Below are 20,660 nucleotides of genomic sequence, written 5' to 3'. Positions count from 1 at the left end.
TAATAAATTCTAAATTAAAATTTTTTTTTAAGATTGGCTTATACTTAATGCAGTAACCTAACCTGCTTTTAAAGAAATTATAGTGCGGATATGAAAATCTTTTATATTAAGGTATCTTCATTGGTTATGACCGGCATATAGAAATACCACTTTTGCGCCAATTTAATAACTTCATTGAATGTAACTTATTATCAATCCGTTAGGGTTAAACACATGACTTACCATCGTTTGCTTTTGTAAGCACATCTAAAGAAAATTCGATTATGACTTATGGTAATAAAACATCTGCTTTCTTTTTTAATGGCCGACACATCACTCCACAACACTATCACAGTAATAACACATATTTGATAGCAACTATTCATTTATTTATTAAGATTTACGTAATCCATTGATGATTATTACAATAAACACACTTTTCAACTGCTTTTTAAATTATAAACGGATGGTGTAGGTATACGTTACAAGCATGCCTTTAAAACTATTAAATCAAATTGCATATGTAGATACAGAACTTCAAAACCAATTATTTAGCACAGAATATAAAATTCAATAATTTAATATTAAAAAGAAATTAATAGTTATATTTTTTTTTGTCAAATTTAACTTGTAAACGTGGCTTCTCAAAAATTAGTGTGCAGTGATAGCAAATTCACTAGAAACAAGACAGCATTTGACGTCGGTGTGCAAATTTAAGAAAACAATGTAGCATTCGTAAAACCCTTTATATGCAGCAATATATTTTAAACAAATGCTACACGTGGTTCTCTTAGCATGGCTTCAAAAACATAAACACCCACAGATCTTGGAGGATATTGACTGATCAAGGGATCAGTCAGACGCACTTTCATTTCTTTGGCACTCGCGTCGTTATGTAGGCAGCAAACATGTTTACACGAATGCATAATGAATTGAGCTTTTTAAGGCATTGAAGTACGGAATCGATTGTGCCATCAAAAATCACTGATAAAATAGATTCAAAACGAGTAGAGAATTATTTTTATCTACTTTTGATCGTACCACTAAACAGCACCCTCATCAATATTAAATTTAATATCGAACTGAAATTGCCACATATAGAATTTATGCCACACAAGTTTGAGGAGAATTCACGGTCAATTTGTAACTAGACACAGTTTGCTATGTTCAGGGATTATGAGGTTCAGGCAATTCTACTTTATTTGGTATATGTAGTAACCAATTGTAGTATCGGAAAATTTACCACAAACAAAAACACCCACTGCACACCACACCACACTAACAATTCAATCCAATACTTCACTTTTAACCACCTTTGAACTGCATCGTAACGGCACTGGGAATATAAGAGGCGAACTGCACAAGTTTCAAGATAAATTGAAATTTTCTTTAAGATAGAATGATATTGAACTTCACTTTGTTCCAACTATTTTCTTTGAGCTTATTAAATAATAATAGTTTCTAATAAAATTATACAATTAACCATATCTTGTAGGTATTTTTGTTACATTCAAAATGTAAAAACACAAACTCAACTTAAAAAAAAACTCAACACAAACAATTTGCTCAGTCACCAATTTTGCTAAAGCACACTTCTTGAAGTATAAAGGTTTACCACCGGAAAATAGCCACAACGCTACACTGTACACCAACTTCAAACTGTTAAACCAAGCTCTCAATGTGTTCACCACGCGTACAAAATTGGACAAAACTCCTTTTACAACTTCGTAATTTTTTTATATTAAAATTTTGTTTTTGGTCGGATTTTGTACATATACACCAAAGTGAGCTTGAAATGAGCTCAGAAAATTATGATTTTAATTCTCATTATGCTGCATTTACATAAGTATTTAGAGGATCGATTAAATTAAACTTCACAAAATTGGCACAGCAACTTATTCACTTTTTTTAACTGAAAACATAAACATTAAATATTATATAAAAACTTCAGTTTAAGTGCGTACACTAATGTTAATTGATTTTGACTAAATATGTAGTTGATTGATTTAAAGACTAATGAAAAATAATGTGTGACAAAATTATCAGACATGTTCTGTAAGTCGTATGATTTGCAAAACATTTTTTAAAACTTGTAATGAAAGTAAAACATTTGTTGAAAATCTCCGGAATAGGTCTTGTAAATTGCACTGATTTCAAATCGTACGATTTGCAGAATGTCTGCATATGTATTATTGAACTTTACAATACAGCAGAGTTGAATAGTATTGCTTAACATGTGGATACTGAAATGTAGAGTGCTCCTAACCATTTTTTATACTTTGTCTTCCTTTTGAAGTTTCAAATGATTCTCAGAATTACAAAGTTCTGCAAATAAACACTTACAAAAAGGTTTCGAAAAAGTAAGTTATTTAGGGCTTTCCAAAATATCAGTAACAATTTGTAAGCGAAAGCATAATGAGCAGCAAAATATGTCAAAAAACTACTTACTAATTTTAGCGAGTAAAATATTAAGACACAAAGTAACTACTTCAGCCAGAAATGTAGTGTTTCTGTATGCATTATTTTGTAATTTTAACCTCAGAAGTTTCCCCTTCTAATAAAATTTAAAATGATTTGTATTCAAGCGTTTCTGACTGTCAAGTTATAAATGTCTTAAATTTTTACTCGTTTTCTATATTATAGATGTATATACGCTAGATCTACTTAAGTTTATCCAAACATGTGGTGTACGAATATGTAATATTGATTTATAAACTCTGGCATATCGGTATAATTAAAAAAATTCACTACCGAAGCTACGGAAAGATTATCAGTTTTGCTATTTTAGCGCACTAAAAGCCGTTTATAATAAACAAAAATTGCTTTTCCGTTACTAATATTTAAGCGGTTCCACCCCTAACAACCACTACCACAAGATGATCCTCCTTTAGACCCTCTTCGGTTACACTTTGGCATGTACGCTTTAGTAGCTCCGTGGAGAAATCGCAAGGTGGAAAAGCATATAACACGCCAGTGGCTTCAGTATCTTTATTCAAAAGCGAAATAACACCAGCGGCCTCCTTTTGCTTCAAATACGAAACTAAATTTCGCAAAGGACGCGTTTGCACGCTGCTATCCTCCAAAGTGGTTGCAGCAGATGAGGCCAATCCTAAAAAGATTGCATGAGAGGATGAAGAGCTAATGCGTTTTTGCACATCTTCCAATTTTGGCGGATCGAGGCGCAAACGCTGTGTAATACGTAAATTATGTTTTCCTTCTTCGTCGCGCATCAGCGAATCGACAATATCCGCATCACCGTCGGTCAAATGGAACTTAGCCGGAAAGAGCGAACTTTTCAATATGAGTGCACCTTGCCAAATAACAGTGCATTTACGAGCAATGTCTGGTAGAGTACGCGCGGTACTAAGTGCACCGTTCCGTCGCGAAGAAGAATCTGAGTCCGACTCAGGTGAATGTGCTCGTTTATGCGGTGATCGAGAACGGGAACGATCTGCACCTGGCTCACGGGAACCAGAACGTGCTCTCTCATACGAATCGCCTGGTGGACGACGCCATTCGTCTTCGGCTCCAGCAGGTGGTGGCATAGATGATGTTGAACTGCCATGAGATGGACGATGTACGTCATTGTGATAGACATGGTAAGAACCGCGTCCTCGCCCACGATATCCGCCTCGACCTCTGTAACCACCTCGTGGCGGATAAGGTGCGTAACCACCGCGTGGTGCATAATGGGGGGTTTCTTCATAGTGATAATCATACTCTGGACGTCTATATTCAGGTGCCTCATCATAGCCCGATTTTGACTTAAAAGGTGCAGCTGGGGTAGTTCCCGGCAACTCAGCAAAATCTGTACGCAAGCGACGTTCCGGGCCACCCAAAGGAAAGCCACGCATTTCCTTCACTGCAGCAGAGGCTGCTTCAATAGTCTCATATTGAATATATGCGCATGTATCTCCTTTTTGATATTCTATTTTCTTTATGGCACCGAAACGGTCGAATTCCCGTTCCAATTGTGTAACAGAGGTCCAAGCTCCTAGACCGCCTATCCATATACGCGTAGCAGGCGTCACTTTACCGTAACCAATTTTACACTGAAACTTTCCAATGTATTGACCGGACAGCTCTATTTTTGCACGATGGGCCATGTCTAAATTCTGATAGCGCACGAAAGCAAATGCATTGCCAGTTCCTGGAGGCGGCCGTTTTATATCAATATCATCCACAATTCCATATTTGCCGAAAATGCGTCGCAATTCTTCGTCCGAAATGTTCACTTCTAAGTTACCGGCAAATAAAGTACGAGTCGCAAGTGGGTCGTCCTCTGGTTGAACATGGTGCAAATAGTTCGGGAATTTATCCTTCTTACTTTCTGGTTTCTCATATGGAACATGGGGCCGCGGTCCCATGTGGCGCATGGGTGCATATTGATGCGGCGGCGGTGGGCCATGCATATGAGGCGGCACCCGATGCATCGGCGGTCCACGTGGAGGAAGTGGATAATCATGATGTATTGGACCACGATATTCACGCGATCGCCCGTGCGGATGCATAGGCGGTCCATAACGATCATACGGGTCGATTGGAGGCCGACGATGTTCTATTGGACCTGCTGGACCCATCGGAGAACGTGGATAATGATAGCGATCATACTCTGGCGGAGTAATCGAACGACCCCGAGGTCTAATATTACAAAAAAAAAAAACAAAGAAGCAAATAAAATACATGAAAAAAGGTTATATTAGGAAGTATTTAAAAAATACTGTTTTCAAATTTAAAACAAACCTATATTCATTATGTGATGATGACTCGTAAACTGGCTCGACTAGGGCCATTTTATCGTATAATACAATACGCGGCTTATGATGTTTTGCTTCACGAGCATCTTCCGAAGTTCGAAAACAAACGTAGGCAACACGTTCGTCCAAATCGTGCGATATACGGATGCTGAAATCACCAAATTTCTTATATTCACGATACAAAGTCTCCTTAATGAAATCGTCAGAAGCTTTGGGATGCAAAGCGCTAACGCATAGCACTTTGTACGTTGGCCTATCCGCAACTGGAGGAGGTCCCCGTAAATACTCCTCCCGATGGGGAGAAACACCATAACGTGCGCGTGGACTTGGTGACCTACCTATACGACGTCGCAAACGATCGGGAGACATGCGCTCAGGCGAATCTCCCGGCACTCCACTACCATTGTCATAACCACGACCCATAATTGTTCTACTGTGTGAAGATATTCCTAAATGATTTCCTCTGGTTGGGGAGTCTCCTGAAGCACTACGCTTCATATTATGAATTTCAACTCTAAAAATTATATTTCCAGCTGCGTCTGGAATGAGCGGCTGGCTTACACTACTGTTGAAAATCTTTCACCACCCTCACAAAGTCTTTATGCTTCTAGTCTGCAAGAAATAAAAAATATATATTAGATATGCATACATAAACACATAAAATAAGTTAAAGCAAAAAAGCGTTAATTTTAGAATACTCTACGTATAACAAGCGACCGCCGTAGCCGAATGGGTTGGTGCGTCATTACCATTCAGAATTCACAGAGAGAACGTTGGCTCGAATCTCGGTGAAACACCAAAATTAAGAAAAACATTTTTCTAATAGCGGTCGCACCTCGGCAGGCAATGGCAAACCTCCGAGTGTATTTCTGCCATGAAAAAGCTCCCCATAAAAATGTCTGCCGGTCGGAGTCGGCTTGAAACTGAGGAACAACATCAAGACGCACACCACAAATAGGAGGAGGAGCTCGGCCAAACACCCAAAAAGGGTGTACGCACAAATTATATATATATATATACGTATAACAAGCTTTCCCATTCGAAAACTGTCAACGAAATGTATTTATTAGACACCATTTTCAGGTCATTGCTTCTTATCAAAGCTTTATTTTACCAAACGTAATAAAAGTGATAAAAATGATTTATGATACAATAATTTAATTTTTTATTATCATGATATTATTTGTGATTTCATTCATGCAGTTGTTTACAAATGTACACTTACATACATATACAACAATATTCGAAATAATAGCATTGGCATATAATCGAAATTTCTACCCAAGAACAAATGTCTCAAATGAGTTTCATCTATGATTTCTAACTCGTTTTATTTGTTGATGTAATATATAATTGGAGCTTAGCTTTTGTGTGTTGCCCAAGTTCCTCCTCCTATTTGTGGCGTGCGTCTTGATCTTGTTGGTTCATTATGATGCGGTTTTAACTCCTCAAATCACTTAATAGCATATTCGACTGCGCACTGCAAACATGCCACCAAATTGGTTTTCTTAACCTGAGACTTCAATTTCTCACTTAAATCTCGGATTCCCACTCTTTTGTCGTAACCAAGTTCACTTTTTTTTAGACATTTCCATCAAAATAAATTATTTATATCCCTTTGGTAGTTTTGCAGTGAAGATTATTCACACTTTGACTACCATGTTTTAGAATGACAAAATCTTTTAAGAATACTTTCAAAAATGCAACCTTTAAGACTTTACGCGGGTTTGCATTACTACCACGAAAAGTTTGCTTAAAATGTCTGAATGCGTGAACCAAATTAAACACACAAATGTAGTCACTTCACCAACCTTTTGACTTATAGTACTTTTTATAAATTACATTAAAAATTAATCGCAATATTTAACGTTAAAAATGCTTCTTTTTTGCATAAGCTTGAAAAATTACCTATTACAGACGCTTATTTTACATAAACACAAACGCCGAAAAGTAACAATATTCACTTATAAACATTCTTTATTAATTGAAGATTTGATTTAAGGCTAGTTTTACTAAATAATACTTCGAAATTTATTAAAATTCTATTATTACAAATTGTTCTTCTAAACGTTTGTAATACAGCGCAAAATAAATGTACAGGCAGGAGTAAGTCTATACTAAAAGTTATTACCTTCGACGAACATTTACACTTTTTGTTTCAGAAGTAGTTCAACATTATGAAAGCCATAAATATTTCCGATTCGTGGGAGGGGATTAAACCATCTTGCATTAATGGTGTTTGGCGAAAAATATGGCCTGAATGTGTTCACCGAATACGCGCTGCAGAAGTTTATGGTATACCAGCTGTTCGTCATGAAATTTCTAATTTAGCTAGAGTCTAATTTTGAAGGCATGAAGGAGACTGACATAAATGAATTGCTAACCTCGCACAACCAAGAAATCTCTAATGAAGAACTATTGCAAGAACTGGAATTGCAATTTGCTAATGAAGAAGATGACAGTGACAAGGAAATTTATTTTACGTCGAGAAAAAAAAGCTGTTCAATAAACATTGGACCAATTTTTTGTGAGAGAAGGTCGACTTACGACAACAGCCACTATGGACTCATCAGACAGTGATTAATTTTAATTTTATTTTTCATAAATTAATTAATTTGCTATAGAAAATCTTAATTCACTTTTCGTCGTTTCAATTTGCGTCGTGTTTTTTTTTTTTTTGTGACGTAACCACGACGCGAAGTAAGGTATTGATGTAGGTACACATGTACATATATTGCAAATTTTGGGGAGCGTGTCATTATTCTGTATTACAAAATTCTGTAAATTGCAAAAAAAATTCTGCTTTTTAAAATTCTGCTTTTTTAAAATTCTGTTTTTTAAAATTCTGCTTTTTCAAAATTCTGCATGTTTAATGCGAAAAATTCTGCTTTATTCAAGTTTTGTGATTTTCGTCATACAAGAAGAGAGTCAAAGTTCTCATCTCCAGGTAATATTTGATTGCAAACATATGTACTTACCAATGTATAACTGTTATCAACTATAATTAAAATGAATGTAGGTATGTACATATGTACGAGGGGATTCTGCTGTTTCCGTGGCGCCGCAATCTTATGGCGGATTCTTATAGAACTCGACAAAAGAAAACGAAATGAAGGAGTAAAATTTTTTGATATCTCGCTTAGTTTTCGAGATATTGAATAAAAAAAAGGCTGGAAGGCCTCAATGGTTTTAACACGGAAAGGAGTTCTACGCAAAAATACTGTGGATTGCGTAGCCGGAGTTGGACTGATGAGGGTTATTTTTTTGAAGCGCGGCCGAAGGCCGCCCACGCGAAAAGGGCGTCCAACTCCGGCTAAGCAATCCACCGTATTTTTGCGTAGAACTCCTTTTTTCGTTGACTTTTGTCAATACCGAATTTTTTTAAGACAGTACAGAATTTTGTTTTTACAGAATTTTGTCACTGCAGAATTTTGTTAGTTAATTTACAGTATTTCGTAAGAAAAAAATTTTGATATTTTGTAGGGATCCCAACTTTAAAACTACAACTTTTCTCAGGGCGAGATTTGCACTTTTAGTATCGACCCCCCACTTATATCTTTTTTTTTTTTCAAAACGCTTGCCATCAAAATTATTAATATATTATTTTTTAATTCAAAAAGGAAACCTTCTTGAGCGGACAATTTTACATAACATATCTTTTTTAACATGAATTGTCGTTAAGGGTTAAAAGAATATGCAAAGATAACCAAAAAATATGTACCTATTCAATCACACATACACGTGTACACATATAGGGTTTGTTCGTAAAAGCACTGCACGAATGACGATAACAAAAAAATTGTGCGGAAGTATTTCTGTGTATAAATCAAAATCCTTTTAATATGGTAAAAGTAAAGTAAACCGGTAGCCATACTTTCTGCAGCCTGTGCAGAAATTGTTACTATTGTATGAAGCCAATGCCAAAATCTAAGAATAAATCATGCATTAAAATTCTAATACTGCGTTTACGATCAAGCCCTCATACTTAAATTGTTAAACTGCTTCATGGAAGTTGAGAAGAATAGTAATTTACTTAATACTACTCTATCACATAAGTCCTGCAACACATTTTTTATATATAATATGGTACGGCAAATTGGCCGTTGGCAATAATTCGGCCCCATACTTCACCTATTTTGGTCTACCGTGAAATCCTGAACTATTAACCGAATTGCTGGATATTTTCACAATGGGACGCGAGTATAAAAATGCTACAAAATTTCTTTATTTGGTTTAAAACTATCCCGATTCACTTATATATATATGAAAAAAAAACTTGTGGGAAAATTTTCTGTATACGCGTTTGTGGAGAAATTTTTTTCCCAAAATGGCGTCGGCTGCGAACGGAGCTCCGAATTTTATTCCATCAAATTTTTAGTTTATATTCAAATTTATCTTTATAAAACTACGCAATAGCCACTCACCTTTGAAAAAACTCACACTTATATATTTTATTAACCAAATTTAATAAGATAATACAATTATTTTACAAAGAAATCACGCAGCAAATTGTTCAACGACTGTACGCACCTACAGAGCTGTCACATTTGATTCAGTGCATTATAATGTAGTGTTACCAACCTTTCGCAAAGTTTTCCCCAAACGTTTTTCGAATATATAGGGTGATGCCTTCTGAAAACCGCTACTTCATTTCTCGCGATGTTGACAAACGATGACATCATCTCTGCAGATAAGCAAATAAATGAGAGAAATTACTTGTTTGTACAGCTTGGTACTGAATAGTGGTAATGTATATTTTTAATGAATACCATGGTAATTGTGTGATTTTAAGATTTGAAGATTATAAATAAAACGAACCAATAAAACTTAAGTGTTACGTGTTAAATTGTGAAATACCTTATTGATTATGAAAAAAGGATTTGTTAACACAGAGATGCCTGGTGAAGATCGCGAGTTTCACTGTTAGAACATGTGTGCTTATACCAGCTGACATTTCGCAGTTTGACAGCACAATTTCTATTTCTACCATCATTTAACTATAACGCAAATCAAGGGAAGACTACGATTTGTACATAATTCGTAGGCAATTGTGACTGAATTGCGAACTAATGGGGTAGTTCATTTTAAAAATTTTTTATGGCGAATTACGTAACTCGAAGGGTAATTGCGAAGTGAATTACGAATGGGAGAGTAAATTATGTGCCGTGGGAACATGGCATTGTATGTGACGAAACAAAAATATTTGCAAAGCCTCTGGCAACAATTCCGAACGAATGAGGAACTAAAAAAAAACGAATGTCAGACGACAAGAAAGATGTTGCCTGAAAATACAAGTTGCCACATTTAGAAATTGCAGGTATGTATATAAAAGCAGAGGTGCATGCGCGCTTGGTAATTAAGTTGAACGTGTAAACGTACAAAGTAATTAAACATTGAAATTAAATACGAGTAAAGCAACCAAGTCGTGTTACCATTAGTTTAGAGTTATATTGAGCAATCCAGTGATCGAACTCAGAGGAATTATAAAGAGACGTTTTATTTGGGGAAATACATAGCAATATTAATGTAAGTTGTAATTTGCGACGTCGGCAGGCAATGGCAAGCCTCCGAGTGTATTTCTGCCATGAAAAAGCTCCTCATAAAAAATATCTGCCATTCGGAGTCGGCTTGAAACTGAAGGTCCCTCCATTTGTGGGACAATATCAAGACAACGCCAGCACACACACAGCTCGACCAAACACCCAGAAAGGGTGGACGCGGCAATTATATATATATATAATTTGTGACGTCTGACGGATGTAGTATTAACATTTAAGAAGTGAACATTGATTTATCCGATTTCTAGTGGCGAGCAATACATGTAAAAAGTTTAGACGAGTTTTATCAAGCTTTAATTGAAGAAACGCATTCATTTAGAAGTGGGCGTGGCATTTTTCATTTAATTTTTTTGCGTTATATTTCTTTTCTTGTGTTCATCATTTGAATCAAATTGGAGTAATTTTGCTTAGCTTATAATAAACATACCAAGTTTTTTTTTTTTTTTTTTGAAAATTATCGTTGTATAGCAGGTGCATGTGATGATTTCCTAATTTTACATATTTTCAATACCAAAATACTTTGAACAAAGGTACTATTATGAATTCCAAGTACCATTGAAATATCTTAACTTTTGCTCGAGTTATCGTGCACACTGACAGACAAGCATAACTAAATTGGCTCCTCTCATCGATTTGAGTACTGGTATGTATATGCCCATGTATATATATTTATTTTATTATTATTATTATTATTTAGTGACTGGTATGAATACCAGTACTAAAATTATGTTTGAGCATTGGCTGCAGAGGCCATCAGCTCTGTGTCGTCTGAGGCTGTCTGGATTATTTGTTATATAGTCATTTCGATAGTTTTAATGAATTTACTTATTTTTTTGATGCTTGAGTGACTGGGAATGGCGAGGATGTCGCATATTTGTTATATATTTATATATCTCGGCTCATTTCTGCTATTGCATACAATACGCACCTGTATGCGGGTATAATAAAAAATTTCTATGTTATGAAAGATTCTTGAAAATAAAACATACTGTTAAGTTGCGTTCATCTGATGTTACTTAAGTTTTAGTGAAGTCACCTTGTGTGGAATAACCTTGCCACTAGATGTGATTTTCCTCCATAGCTACGGCAACTCTTTTCCATCGGTCAATTGCCTATATTTTTGACATTTCTATTTTTTTAACTGTGTATACTTTAAATATAGTTTATTTGCTTACCTTGATATCTTTAAAGAATGATTATTTTGCAAAACAACAATGCGTAAATATCATCAGTTATTATTGGTCGTAATATCTTGTATTAGTATAATTGTCTTGCTTACTTACAAAAGCGAAAACACACGCTTGAAAGATGTTCTAAGTGCAGTAAATTTCTTTGGCCGAAAGGATGCCGAAGAATTGCGGTTGGTAAATAACTTTACCGCAACGGATGAAGACATCATTGACTTTAATCGCCCGATGCCAGTTTGGCAGCTGATTGGAAGTTCGTTTCATGCCTACGCTTCGTACTGGTATCGCAACGAGCTGGTTTCTTCGGGAGGGGAAGTTTTGACACTTGTAACCGGAAAGATTGGAGCTGTAGTAAACTTTCGTTGTAGTGCATATTACGACAACGAACGGATTGTGCAAGGCAGATTCCGTTTTCAACACATCAACCAAGGCACAAATAATAATGATACTATATTTTCAAATTATATATTTTATTGTCGCCTTAAAAGTGATTTAGGTGAGCCTACAAGCATTGTCTATACCGACGTAGGTGGCGGTAGTAATGCGGATCACAAATTACGTTTACGTGCTATTAAAAATGAAAATCGGAGCAACGTGCCACAAACCCAATTAGCTATTTGTCTAGATTTAGTCACACTTAATATTAGCAACAGCTTTGGTAGAAATGATGCGAATTGGTTGGAGTTCTTTTTGCATCATTATGTTCTAGGCATCAACCAGTTCATAGTTTACAACGGCGATGAACTCTCAGAAATGCTCCTGCAACAACTAAGGAAACATAAGAAATTACAAATACATTCGCTACCTTTTAATTTCCCTTTTACGGACAAAAATCATACATCCAATTTGCGAGATATGATTAGAACAGATTGCCTACTGCGTTGTATGCACAAGGCGAAATTCTCTATATTGCTACAACCGAACGAATTTTTCTTCCCTAATGCTAAATTGAGTGATTATCATTCTGTGATGTATTCATTACATTCACATAGCACCGACAATACCGCATTTGAATTACAGACTTATTCGGTTTGCATTGACAAAAAAAATAAATTATTAACAAATAATAGCTTTTACGACCCAGAAGTAGTGAAACCACACCAAATTTATATTTATAGACCTCTGGTGCCTACGTCAGCCACAAATTCGCCGGCAGGATCTACAAGTAGTACTGCCATTGCACAATCCTTAGCTTTTGCTCATAGGTACATTGATTGCACCCATGTCGGAAAGGATGGTTTACACACATGGCATAACACTTTGCGTCAGAATTTCATGAACACCATAATTAGTAATAGGTTAGAAGTAAAAGAATTAATGCATAAATAAGATAACACTAGAAATTCATAAATGTAGTTTTTTTTATAAAGTTGCGACTTCAGTAAGTGTGTGAACGCAAACAGTACTGGACTTTTGGAATTGTAGGACGTCAGGTCATATATTAGAGCAATGTTACTATATACCTTATTTTAAAGCAAATGTATGCAATAATTTTGTTTATTATTTAAGAATGAAATAAATACTCAAATAAGCCAAGACCAAGTTTTTTATATAGACTCGTGACGATGGTTTTTAAAAGCAATACTTGCATCTTGCTTTATTTATCTTTTTATTAAACAAGCTGCAAAATGGTATTTTAAATTATTTTATGAATATATCTGCAGATTTTATGTACCAAAAAAAAAGTTTATACAATTTTAGGTCATTCGTTGCAATATAGATGCATTTTTTAGCCCAGCTAGCTCAATAGTTGCAGTTTCATCTGTCAGTTCGCGGGTTGGAAAGGACGAGACCAATCGAAAATTTCCGTTCATATATTGTGGCCTTGCACTAAAAAACAAAAATGATTAATACTGTTAATTCATATATATTTTTAAATAGTATTTGGTTACTTCATTATGTAGCGATGTATATCACCAACAGTATGATTCAGATTGAACTGAGCCATTAAACGAGAACCATCAGCTAACCGTATTTGCAACGTTGTTGTTGGTTGTGAAGCATCAACTTTAAGTTTTTCCTTAGCAGAGTTATCGTCCTCTTTGCCCTGAACAACTGGCGTTTTATTGACTGTACTTGGAGCTGGTGCTCCTTCCACATTAGGTGTAGGACTAACAACGGACCAGTTAAAACCCCGAACAGAAATTTAAACAAATGTATTACCTTCCCAATGTGTGGCCAGAGCCTTTGAATTTAGGCGGCACCGCTTTTCTCTTATATTCCTCGTGACGATGGTCTTCCACATCTACGTTAACCAACCACCCCATTTCCAATAACTCATGTGGTATTTCGCTGCATAATATTGTAGCATAACATATAAATAAATTTCGAATTCAAAATAGATTATTACCCGCGCATTACAGTCTCTAAAAATTCTTTGTTTTCGGGATCATCATATAGCCGCAGTTCTCCATCGTCGATAGAAAAACCTTGACTCCACAATTTTAGCACTACAATAGGCCTCTTCTCCTCTACTGCGGTGCCTTCACCCTGCTGCGACGCTACGACAGAATGATCCGTGTCTGTCATTCCCAATCGCACGCCCTGACCCCAATGCACAGCACCGGATGTCGACGGTCCCGCTGCATCCCCAGTACTGTGCTCTTGTGCCATGCGAAACATATCTGTTAACTGTTCACGGAAATTTTTCCGTTTTGGGGGCCCTAAAACTTGCTGTCCTGAACGTTCAGAGCCGCCAGCATAAAAGGCTTGACCCTCTTCCTCGTTCGACGAGCGTTTGGTCATATCATTCAGTGTTGCAACTCTGATCGAAATTATATATATATTATTTATATTTGAATACCGGTACGAAAAAGGACTTACTTTGGTCTGTCCGAGCTTTTTTTGAGGAAACCTTCACCGCCAGTTTCCGATCGGTTCCGATTAGTCGAATTGGTCGGAGGCGGGTCAACTGTTGCACCGCCTGAATTTCTATCTATGGGTTGGTCCACACTTCCACTTCCTCCTTCTCCTTCAACTTGATTGCCAAGGAAATGGGAAAGCGCATCCTATGATTAATTAAAAACAATCATTTAAGACCGATCGGAAGGGGTTAATATCTGTGATTTTTGGGTACCTCTAACGACCAATTGGAACTTGCTAAATAAAATCTGGCGACGTTTTCATCTCCACCGCTTATCTCAATAAATTGTGCAATAAGTTCGTCGTTATTCGACATATTTTCAGCATACAAGACTTTATATTCCGAAGTGCAGATTATAAAAATTAAAGCAATGATTTCACAAATTAACTCAAAATCAATTGAAAGTTGCCAGACTTTTTGTTGAATGACAAGCCAACAGGCTGCCACTTTTTTTATATGAAAGAGATCGACAGTTTTTTATAAAGAAATGTCTTGCAAATTAAATTTGATGGGTTCACATTTACTTTCGAAAATCCTCAATATTATTTGGATACGAAGAGAGTTTAAAGAGAAATCTCTGAATTCAACCCTGAATTTCGCAATAGTCCACATTTTAAGCCGAAACTATTGAGCGGCACATATTAGTCGTGTTCGATAACACAAAAGTTTGAAATAGTTCTTTCTAATTTTTATAAGTGGGGGTTCGTTGCACCAAAAAATTATTCATCACTAAAAAATTGAGTGAGCAAAGTGACAGTTCGGTGCCAAAGACGTAAATTTTTTTTTTAGAGAAGTTTTAGGCGGCGGCCAAAATGATCTATCACGAAAATCATATGTAGACAGAATTTTTCGTAAACAAGCAAATACATTTTTTGTGAATCTGGTCTTTTGTGCACTTCTGCCTTTTCCACTGGTTTGAAATTGGAAGTTTATAGTTAAATACAATAAATTTAACAATGAAAACGCGCTTTTTGGAAGTGATGGTATATTTTGCGTTTGTGAGGGACAATTTTCGCTTACCTTCTTGATTTGCATTGAACATTCATTTTTTTATCCATCACAACTATTATCGATCAAGTTTAATAGTTTTGCTCGAATTGTCTTCCTTCAGGCATACTTTGCGACGAAATGCAACGTTGTCGGCGTTCACGATATACAGAGTGCAGAGTGTGACCAACATCACACCGGTAAACGGGTCTCAGCGATTTTGAAGGCATCAGCTAACGTAGTCGGGGTTACGTCAATCTGTACATTGTATTTATTTTCGTAATATTTAAAACTTATTTTTTCTTAACTTTCACTCAAAAAAAAAAAAAAGAAGGAAAACAAACCTTGCTCAACGAGTCAACGAGGGGAAAAACGAACGATTGATGTGGTATACTATGATTCATAACCGGGTATGGATATTTTGAGGATTGAGTCTTTTTGGTTAGATATTAGTTGCGTTCCAGTGGTCAATGATGGGGATTCGAATACAAATTTTGAACGCAATTAAAATAGCAACGATGTGATCCTGATAGAGATTTATGATCCATTCCGTTCGTCATTAGTTTGATAGCACATCCTTTTGCAATCGGTACACACAATTTGAAAAGCTTTTATTTCAATAATAAAAAATTAAAAAATAAAAAAAATTGGTGTGGTGGAATATTTTATTGTTTTTGGTTTGTTTAATTATTATCAACGATGTGAAGAAACCGCAAAGAGAAGTGGTAGTTAATCAAATTGCACAATTTGCTGCTAGTAATAGAGCCATGCTAAAGGGTCTATGGACCCACGCTTTTTCTATAATATGAATCCATAAATAATAATATCTCACAACAATTTTATTAGAATTATGTCTACAAACGTCTTTTCTTTGCCGGCGTCCATTTGATTTCGTTTTTACTACGTTTCTTCTTCACATTTGTAGTAAAATTATCGATAACACAGAAAACACAGGGTTGTACAGCAAAAAGTATATTTATAATCAGAGATTATTCTATAATCTTTGTCGGATTAGTATCTGGTTTTTAGCCTAGAACCGGATTTAAATTTGAACCCACCACAAGCTGATACTAAAGTTGGTTTTGTGCACTTAATAAATGTCTCATTTTCAAGATATTGAAAGAGATTTTGATATAATAAACTATAAAAGATTCTTATGACAATTCCTTTGAGTTATATGAAAAGGCATTCTATTATAAACAAAAAATTATCAAAAATCAACGCGAATTTCGAGCCATATTAAACTGGTTTTATTACATACATACATCAAAATCCAGTAGGCTATCGATGAAAATTTCAGAACAATTTTAGTTTTTTGTATTCAGCTTTACAATATAGAAATTATTTGATAGCGGAGTTTAACTAATTGGTTATTTTATTTATATTTACAATATATAATATAAGGAAAACGGCTGACTTCAAATTGTCATGTCTTATGAACATATGTATATATATATATATTTATATTATAAGCAAAATGAATTGTAAACATTTTTTATTTTTGAATTTCTGAAAAATAAATATATATGTATGTATTACTACTATTACTACTAAAGTAGTTGTATTCTAACGTTAACGCTATAACTGTGTACTTGATATTTTGCTGAAAGCTCCTTTTTATGATTTTGTTTTTAATTTCGTAAAATTTTATACAGAAAAGGGAAACTTTAAGTTATACGATTTTTGCTGTGATATGAACTATATTTTTATAAAAAAAATTAAATAAATACCTTGCGCTGCAATTACTGTAAACACGGGTGTGTATCTGTCTGCACTCTCTTCTGCTTAATGACAGGAGGGTGAAAATGCGAAAACAGTGTTTGTCGGAGTTTGACCACAACTGAGCCTCTGGCAGCACTACACTGTATCTCTTTTCAAGTACGACTCTTGATGGCATGGAGTCAAGGGGCATTGAGAGAATCGTTGGATCGAAGTCCATGCCTTCTCTGTTTTCCAATGCCGGACAGGGGCCGTATCAGTTCCCATTGTGTTTAAGCCTGCAGATGGCCTTCAATGCCTCTCTTTGGATGAAAGCATCAAGTTGTGGTAGACCAATCAGAGCATTTAATGCCGGCCTGAAGTAGTCGGAGTCGGAAAAGCTCCGGTGCAAAAGATGGCCGCAGTGCGTTGTAGTTTCGATAAGGTCCTCCTGACTCCCACGAGAGAGAGTTTACTCATCCAGACCACTGATGCATAGGTGATAATAGGTCTTATCATAGCGGTGTAGATCCATAGGACCTTGCTAGGAGAAAGACCCCATGTTTTCCAAAGACACCCTTGCACAGCCAAAAAGCTTGTGCACCTTGCCGTTCTTAATTTTCAAGGCAAATTGCTCCCAGTTATTGTTATAGTAGTTATGGGGCTCCGGTGGTAGGGTATTTTCAGGATTTTATTTTACAATAAAAAAAATGAAAATGATATATACATTTTTTTGGGTTTTTTATTTAACTTCTTTTACATACAAAAATGAAAAACAATTTTTTTTTAATTTTAATAACTTTAAAAATGACGCTGAAGTTGACCCTCCTGAAAAATTGGGGAAACACAAAAATCGAAAAAAATTATTAATCAGGATGTGTCCCGTACTAGAATAAAAATAAAAAAAATTGACCAAATTTTGCGGTTTGAATTTGACACTAAAATTGGGGTTTTTTCAGTTTTTAATAAAAAAGTACGAAATAATTGAAATAATAATAATGATTCTAGTACGGGCGATAGCCATTGATGTTGTGAACAACATATTAAAATTTCAGACGATTCGGTTGAATAGTGTTTTTTTTTGATAACACCAGGCCGAAAAAAGTAGTTTTGAGATAATTGAATTTAAAGTTTTGCGAGTGGCCGCGTGACGAATCTGATTCTAGATGCTAAAACGGCTGTAGAATCGAAAATACTGGGAATATCCTTCCAAAAATTTGACAGTATACTTGTATTCTTAAAAGTCTATACGTTCGAAATATAAAAAAAATCGATTTTGTGAAAATTCTAGACCTTAAGGGGTCCCTTAAGAAAATAAAATAAAATTATATATTTAATATAATAAAATATATATGTATGTACTGAATATAATAAAATAAAACGATTTACTTCAATTTTTATGTACCAAGTTGTTGTAAAGTTGTCAAACGGTCATTTTAAACATTTTTGAAGTAAAACTTCTTAGGCTTCGATGGACGAGCGAGAATGGAGCGTAAAATTTCAAGACCATGCAACGTTTTTCGCATTTTCGTTCCGCGAGAGAGAAAAAAAGATTTGACGTAGAGGAAGAGGAGAGGGAGCTATACCTTATATATATCTTAGATACACTTTAGGCTATTTTTCCTGAGTGTTTCCTTGTGGTTGCTAATTTATAGTGCGAAATAACACTGCCTACTTTTTGGCGCTTGTTTGTTGGTGCAAACTTGTAGGAAATATATTTTTGGTGCCTACTTTTTGGCGTTATATTTCCTTGGTGCCTACTGTTTGGGGCGTTTTTTGGTCCCATTTATTTGGCGTTTTTTGGTGCCTACTTTTTGGCACATATTTCCGTTTCCTGGCTAGTGCTTGTGCGTCGGATTTATTGATATTGCTTTCCGGTAATTTGTGCCGTTGCTGCGGTCCTGGAATTCCTACGTTTGTGCGGGTGATAAACGCTCGGAGTAGTGCGCGTAGTTGCCACGGTTGTGTCCGGCGTTTACCTACACCGGCCGAATCTTCTCCTTTTTTTTGTAAATTTTGTCTATTTGTATTCTCCGCAAATATTGTGAATTTATTTAGATATATATTCTTTCTCTCTCTCTCTCAATCTCTCTCGGGTCTCTCACTCTTTCTTTGTCTGCCTTGAAAGTTTCACTTCTGTTATGTTATTACGCTACATGCACTTTTTTTACGCAAACATACTAAAATCAGCTGAAGCGGGATCACCCTCACTTTTGAAGATCGTTTTACCGTTTACATATTCAAGCCAACGCGAAACCTATTAATCAGCCATCAAATTAGTTTTGTTTGCATTTCGAAGTTACGGTAGTTTCTCCTCCCACGAGTTAATTATTTTTATTTTTAATTCAACCATTCCCGTAGATATTTGTCACATATAAATATATTGATAATGCATGACTCCGGAAGACTAGATTGTTGTACTAACATGACTGTAGCGAAGAAAAAATTACTAAAAAAGTGAACGAAATTTTTTAAATTACTGTAAGGTTGCATAAGAAGTCTAAAACATCGGCGGGTCCATTAGCACATACATTTAAAAATAAATAAATGTATTATACAATACCAGACCTCGACATAACTTATTCGTAACGAGGTAAACAACTGTTCCTTATGTTGCAAATAAAAGTATACAATGTGTGTTCAAATTATATTCCTTTTTATTATATATAAAATAACTTTACAATACATATTAAATAACATTTTTTAGAAATACATGGATTTAAAGTCATCGGCCTGTATTTCATATTCAGCAATAGACAGTATAACTAATTTTGTGTTTTTGTTTTCTTAGTGAACAATCATTTCTTATCGTAACCACTCTGCAAAGGATAAGTGATAAGAATGAAAGTAAATTTAATTTCAATCTATAATTAGTTATACCTTTATTTCTAAATTTTATATATGCGAATGCCTTATGTGCGAGTGGGGTTAGTTTTTATGATTGAATCGTTATTAATTTGGACTGATTTTTATAACAGGGTGTACATGGTATGTAAATGTGTAAGATGTATAATAAAATAATTTTTCATTTAACAAAGTATACAACAAATTAAATGGTCCAAATATCGATTATTGCGCTGAGTTGCCTTCCCAAAGATATACAAAAGCACAGATGTATATTACAAATACAATTTGGATACTACCACTAAGCGATGCGGGCTGCTAAAACACATATCCATACTCGTATCTATGTATATAAGTAATCCGTTAACGCTTGCATGATGGAAATGGTGATCACTTTGATGCACATCGAACGAACGCCGAACGAGCGATTTTAGCGTGAAAACAATTTGCCCTTTAATGTGTCGATATTTTCAAAATTTATATATCATATATGAGGGTGTGCGTTGCGTATGTGAAATAATATGTTAACCAATAATTTTATTCAAATAAGCATTTTTATGTGCGTTGTATTTTAGTTTTACGAAAAACTTAATAAACTAAGTTAATAGGTTATTAATCAATAATTACCTGCATATAGTGAGTAAAGAGTATTGTGAGGCCAACGCCCAGACCAACAGCCAATAAATGTGACAGATATAGTTTGGGGAAGGGCCGACGTTTGCGCAACAGAAATCCCAGTAACGATGATTTACGATCTGAATAAGGTGGATAACGACCACTAAAATTG

The 20,660-nt window shown here is 35.3% G+C and overlaps 4 protein-coding genes across 10 annotated transcripts in view; 1 reads left to right on the top strand and 3 right to left on the bottom strand.

The window, feature by feature from the left end:
• Nucleotides 1-346: 346 nt before the first annotated feature.
• LOC129244525 (RNA-binding protein spenito) lies at nucleotides 347-9,277 on the bottom strand. The gene is made up of 3 exons (XM_054882199.1): nucleotides 9,161-9,277; nucleotides 4,723-5,348; nucleotides 347-4,620 (listed from the first exon to the last, which is right to left on the bottom strand). The coding sequence occupies exons 2-3, from the start codon at nucleotides 5,232-5,234 to the stop codon at nucleotides 2,820-2,822; spliced, it is 2,313 nt and encodes a 770-aa protein (XP_054738174.1). The 5' UTR covers nucleotides 5,235-5,348; nucleotides 9,161-9,277; the 3' UTR covers nucleotides 347-2,819.
• Nucleotides 9,278-11,426: 2,149 nt separating this feature from the next.
• Nucleotides 11,427-13,017, top strand: LOC129244523 (uncharacterized). Its single transcript, XM_054882196.1, has one exon. It carries the CDS (start codon nucleotides 11,509-11,511, stop codon nucleotides 12,808-12,810), a length of 1,302 nt encoding a protein of 433 aa, XP_054738171.1. The 5' UTR covers nucleotides 11,427-11,508; the 3' UTR covers nucleotides 12,811-13,017.
• Nucleotides 13,018-13,078: 61 nt separating this feature from the next.
• Nucleotides 13,079-14,753, bottom strand: LOC129244524 (NSFL1 cofactor p47). Its single transcript, XM_054882197.1, has 6 exons — nucleotides 14,558-14,753; nucleotides 14,305-14,489; nucleotides 13,832-14,245; nucleotides 13,645-13,773; nucleotides 13,374-13,592; nucleotides 13,079-13,311 (listed from the first exon to the last, which is right to left on the bottom strand). The coding sequence occupies exons 1-6, from the start codon at nucleotides 14,657-14,659 to the stop codon at nucleotides 13,179-13,181; spliced, it is 1,182 nt and encodes a 393-aa protein (XP_054738172.1). The 5' UTR covers nucleotides 14,660-14,753; the 3' UTR covers nucleotides 13,079-13,178.
• A 4,911-nt stretch (nucleotides 14,754-19,664) lies between these two features.
• The window catches only part of LOC129246246 (aldehyde dehydrogenase, dimeric NADP-preferring), a 40,820-nt gene continuing 39,824 nt past the window's right edge, over nucleotides 19,665-20,660 (bottom strand). For 5 of the 7 annotated variants that reach the window (XM_054884903.1, XM_054884905.1, XM_054884902.1 and 2 more), the window contains 2 exons: nucleotides 20,501-20,651; nucleotides 19,665-20,324 (listed from right to left, as the gene is read on the bottom strand). In XM_054884903.1, coding sequence (XP_054740878.1) covers nucleotides 20,304-20,324; nucleotides 20,501-20,651 — 172 coding nt within the window. In that variant the 3' untranslated portion in view covers nucleotides 19,665-20,303. The remainder of the gene's footprint in view (nucleotides 20,325-20,500; nucleotides 20,652-20,660) is intronic. The other 2 variants (XR_008582450.1, XM_054884904.1) reach the window with 2 other exon arrangements.

Source organism: Anastrepha obliqua, chromosome 4 (genome assembly GCF_027943255.1).
Source record: "Anastrepha obliqua isolate idAnaObli1 chromosome 4, idAnaObli1_1.0, whole genome shotgun sequence".
In the NCBI taxonomy this organism is placed as follows: Eukaryota; Metazoa; Arthropoda; class Insecta; order Diptera; family Tephritidae; genus Anastrepha; species Anastrepha obliqua.
This window is presented reverse-complemented; position numbering and strand designations above follow the sequence as displayed.

Coding starts and splice junctions, on each gene's coding strand:
- LOC129244525 (XM_054882199.1), bottom strand. CDS start 5,234: ATGAAGCGTAGTGCTTCAGGAGACTCCCCAACCAGAGGAAATCATTTA. Junction 4,621..4,722: donor TCATCACATAATGAATATAG/GTTTGTTTTAAA, acceptor TTGTAATATTAG/ACCTCGGGGTCGTTCGATTA.
- LOC129244523 (XM_054882196.1), top strand. CDS start 11,509: ATGCGTAAATATCATCAGTTATTATTGGTCGTAATATCTTGTATTAGT.
- LOC129244524 (XM_054882197.1), bottom strand. CDS start 14,659: ATGTCGAATAACGACGAACTTATTGCACAATTTATTGAGATAAGCGGT. Junction 14,490..14,557: donor GTTCCAATTGGTCGTTAGAG/GTACCCAAAAAT, acceptor AATTAATCATAG/GATGCGCTTTCCCATTTCCT. Junction 13,312..13,373: donor ATACATCGCTACATAATGAA/GTAACCAAATAC, acceptor TTTGTTTTTTAG/TGCAAGGCCACAATATATGA.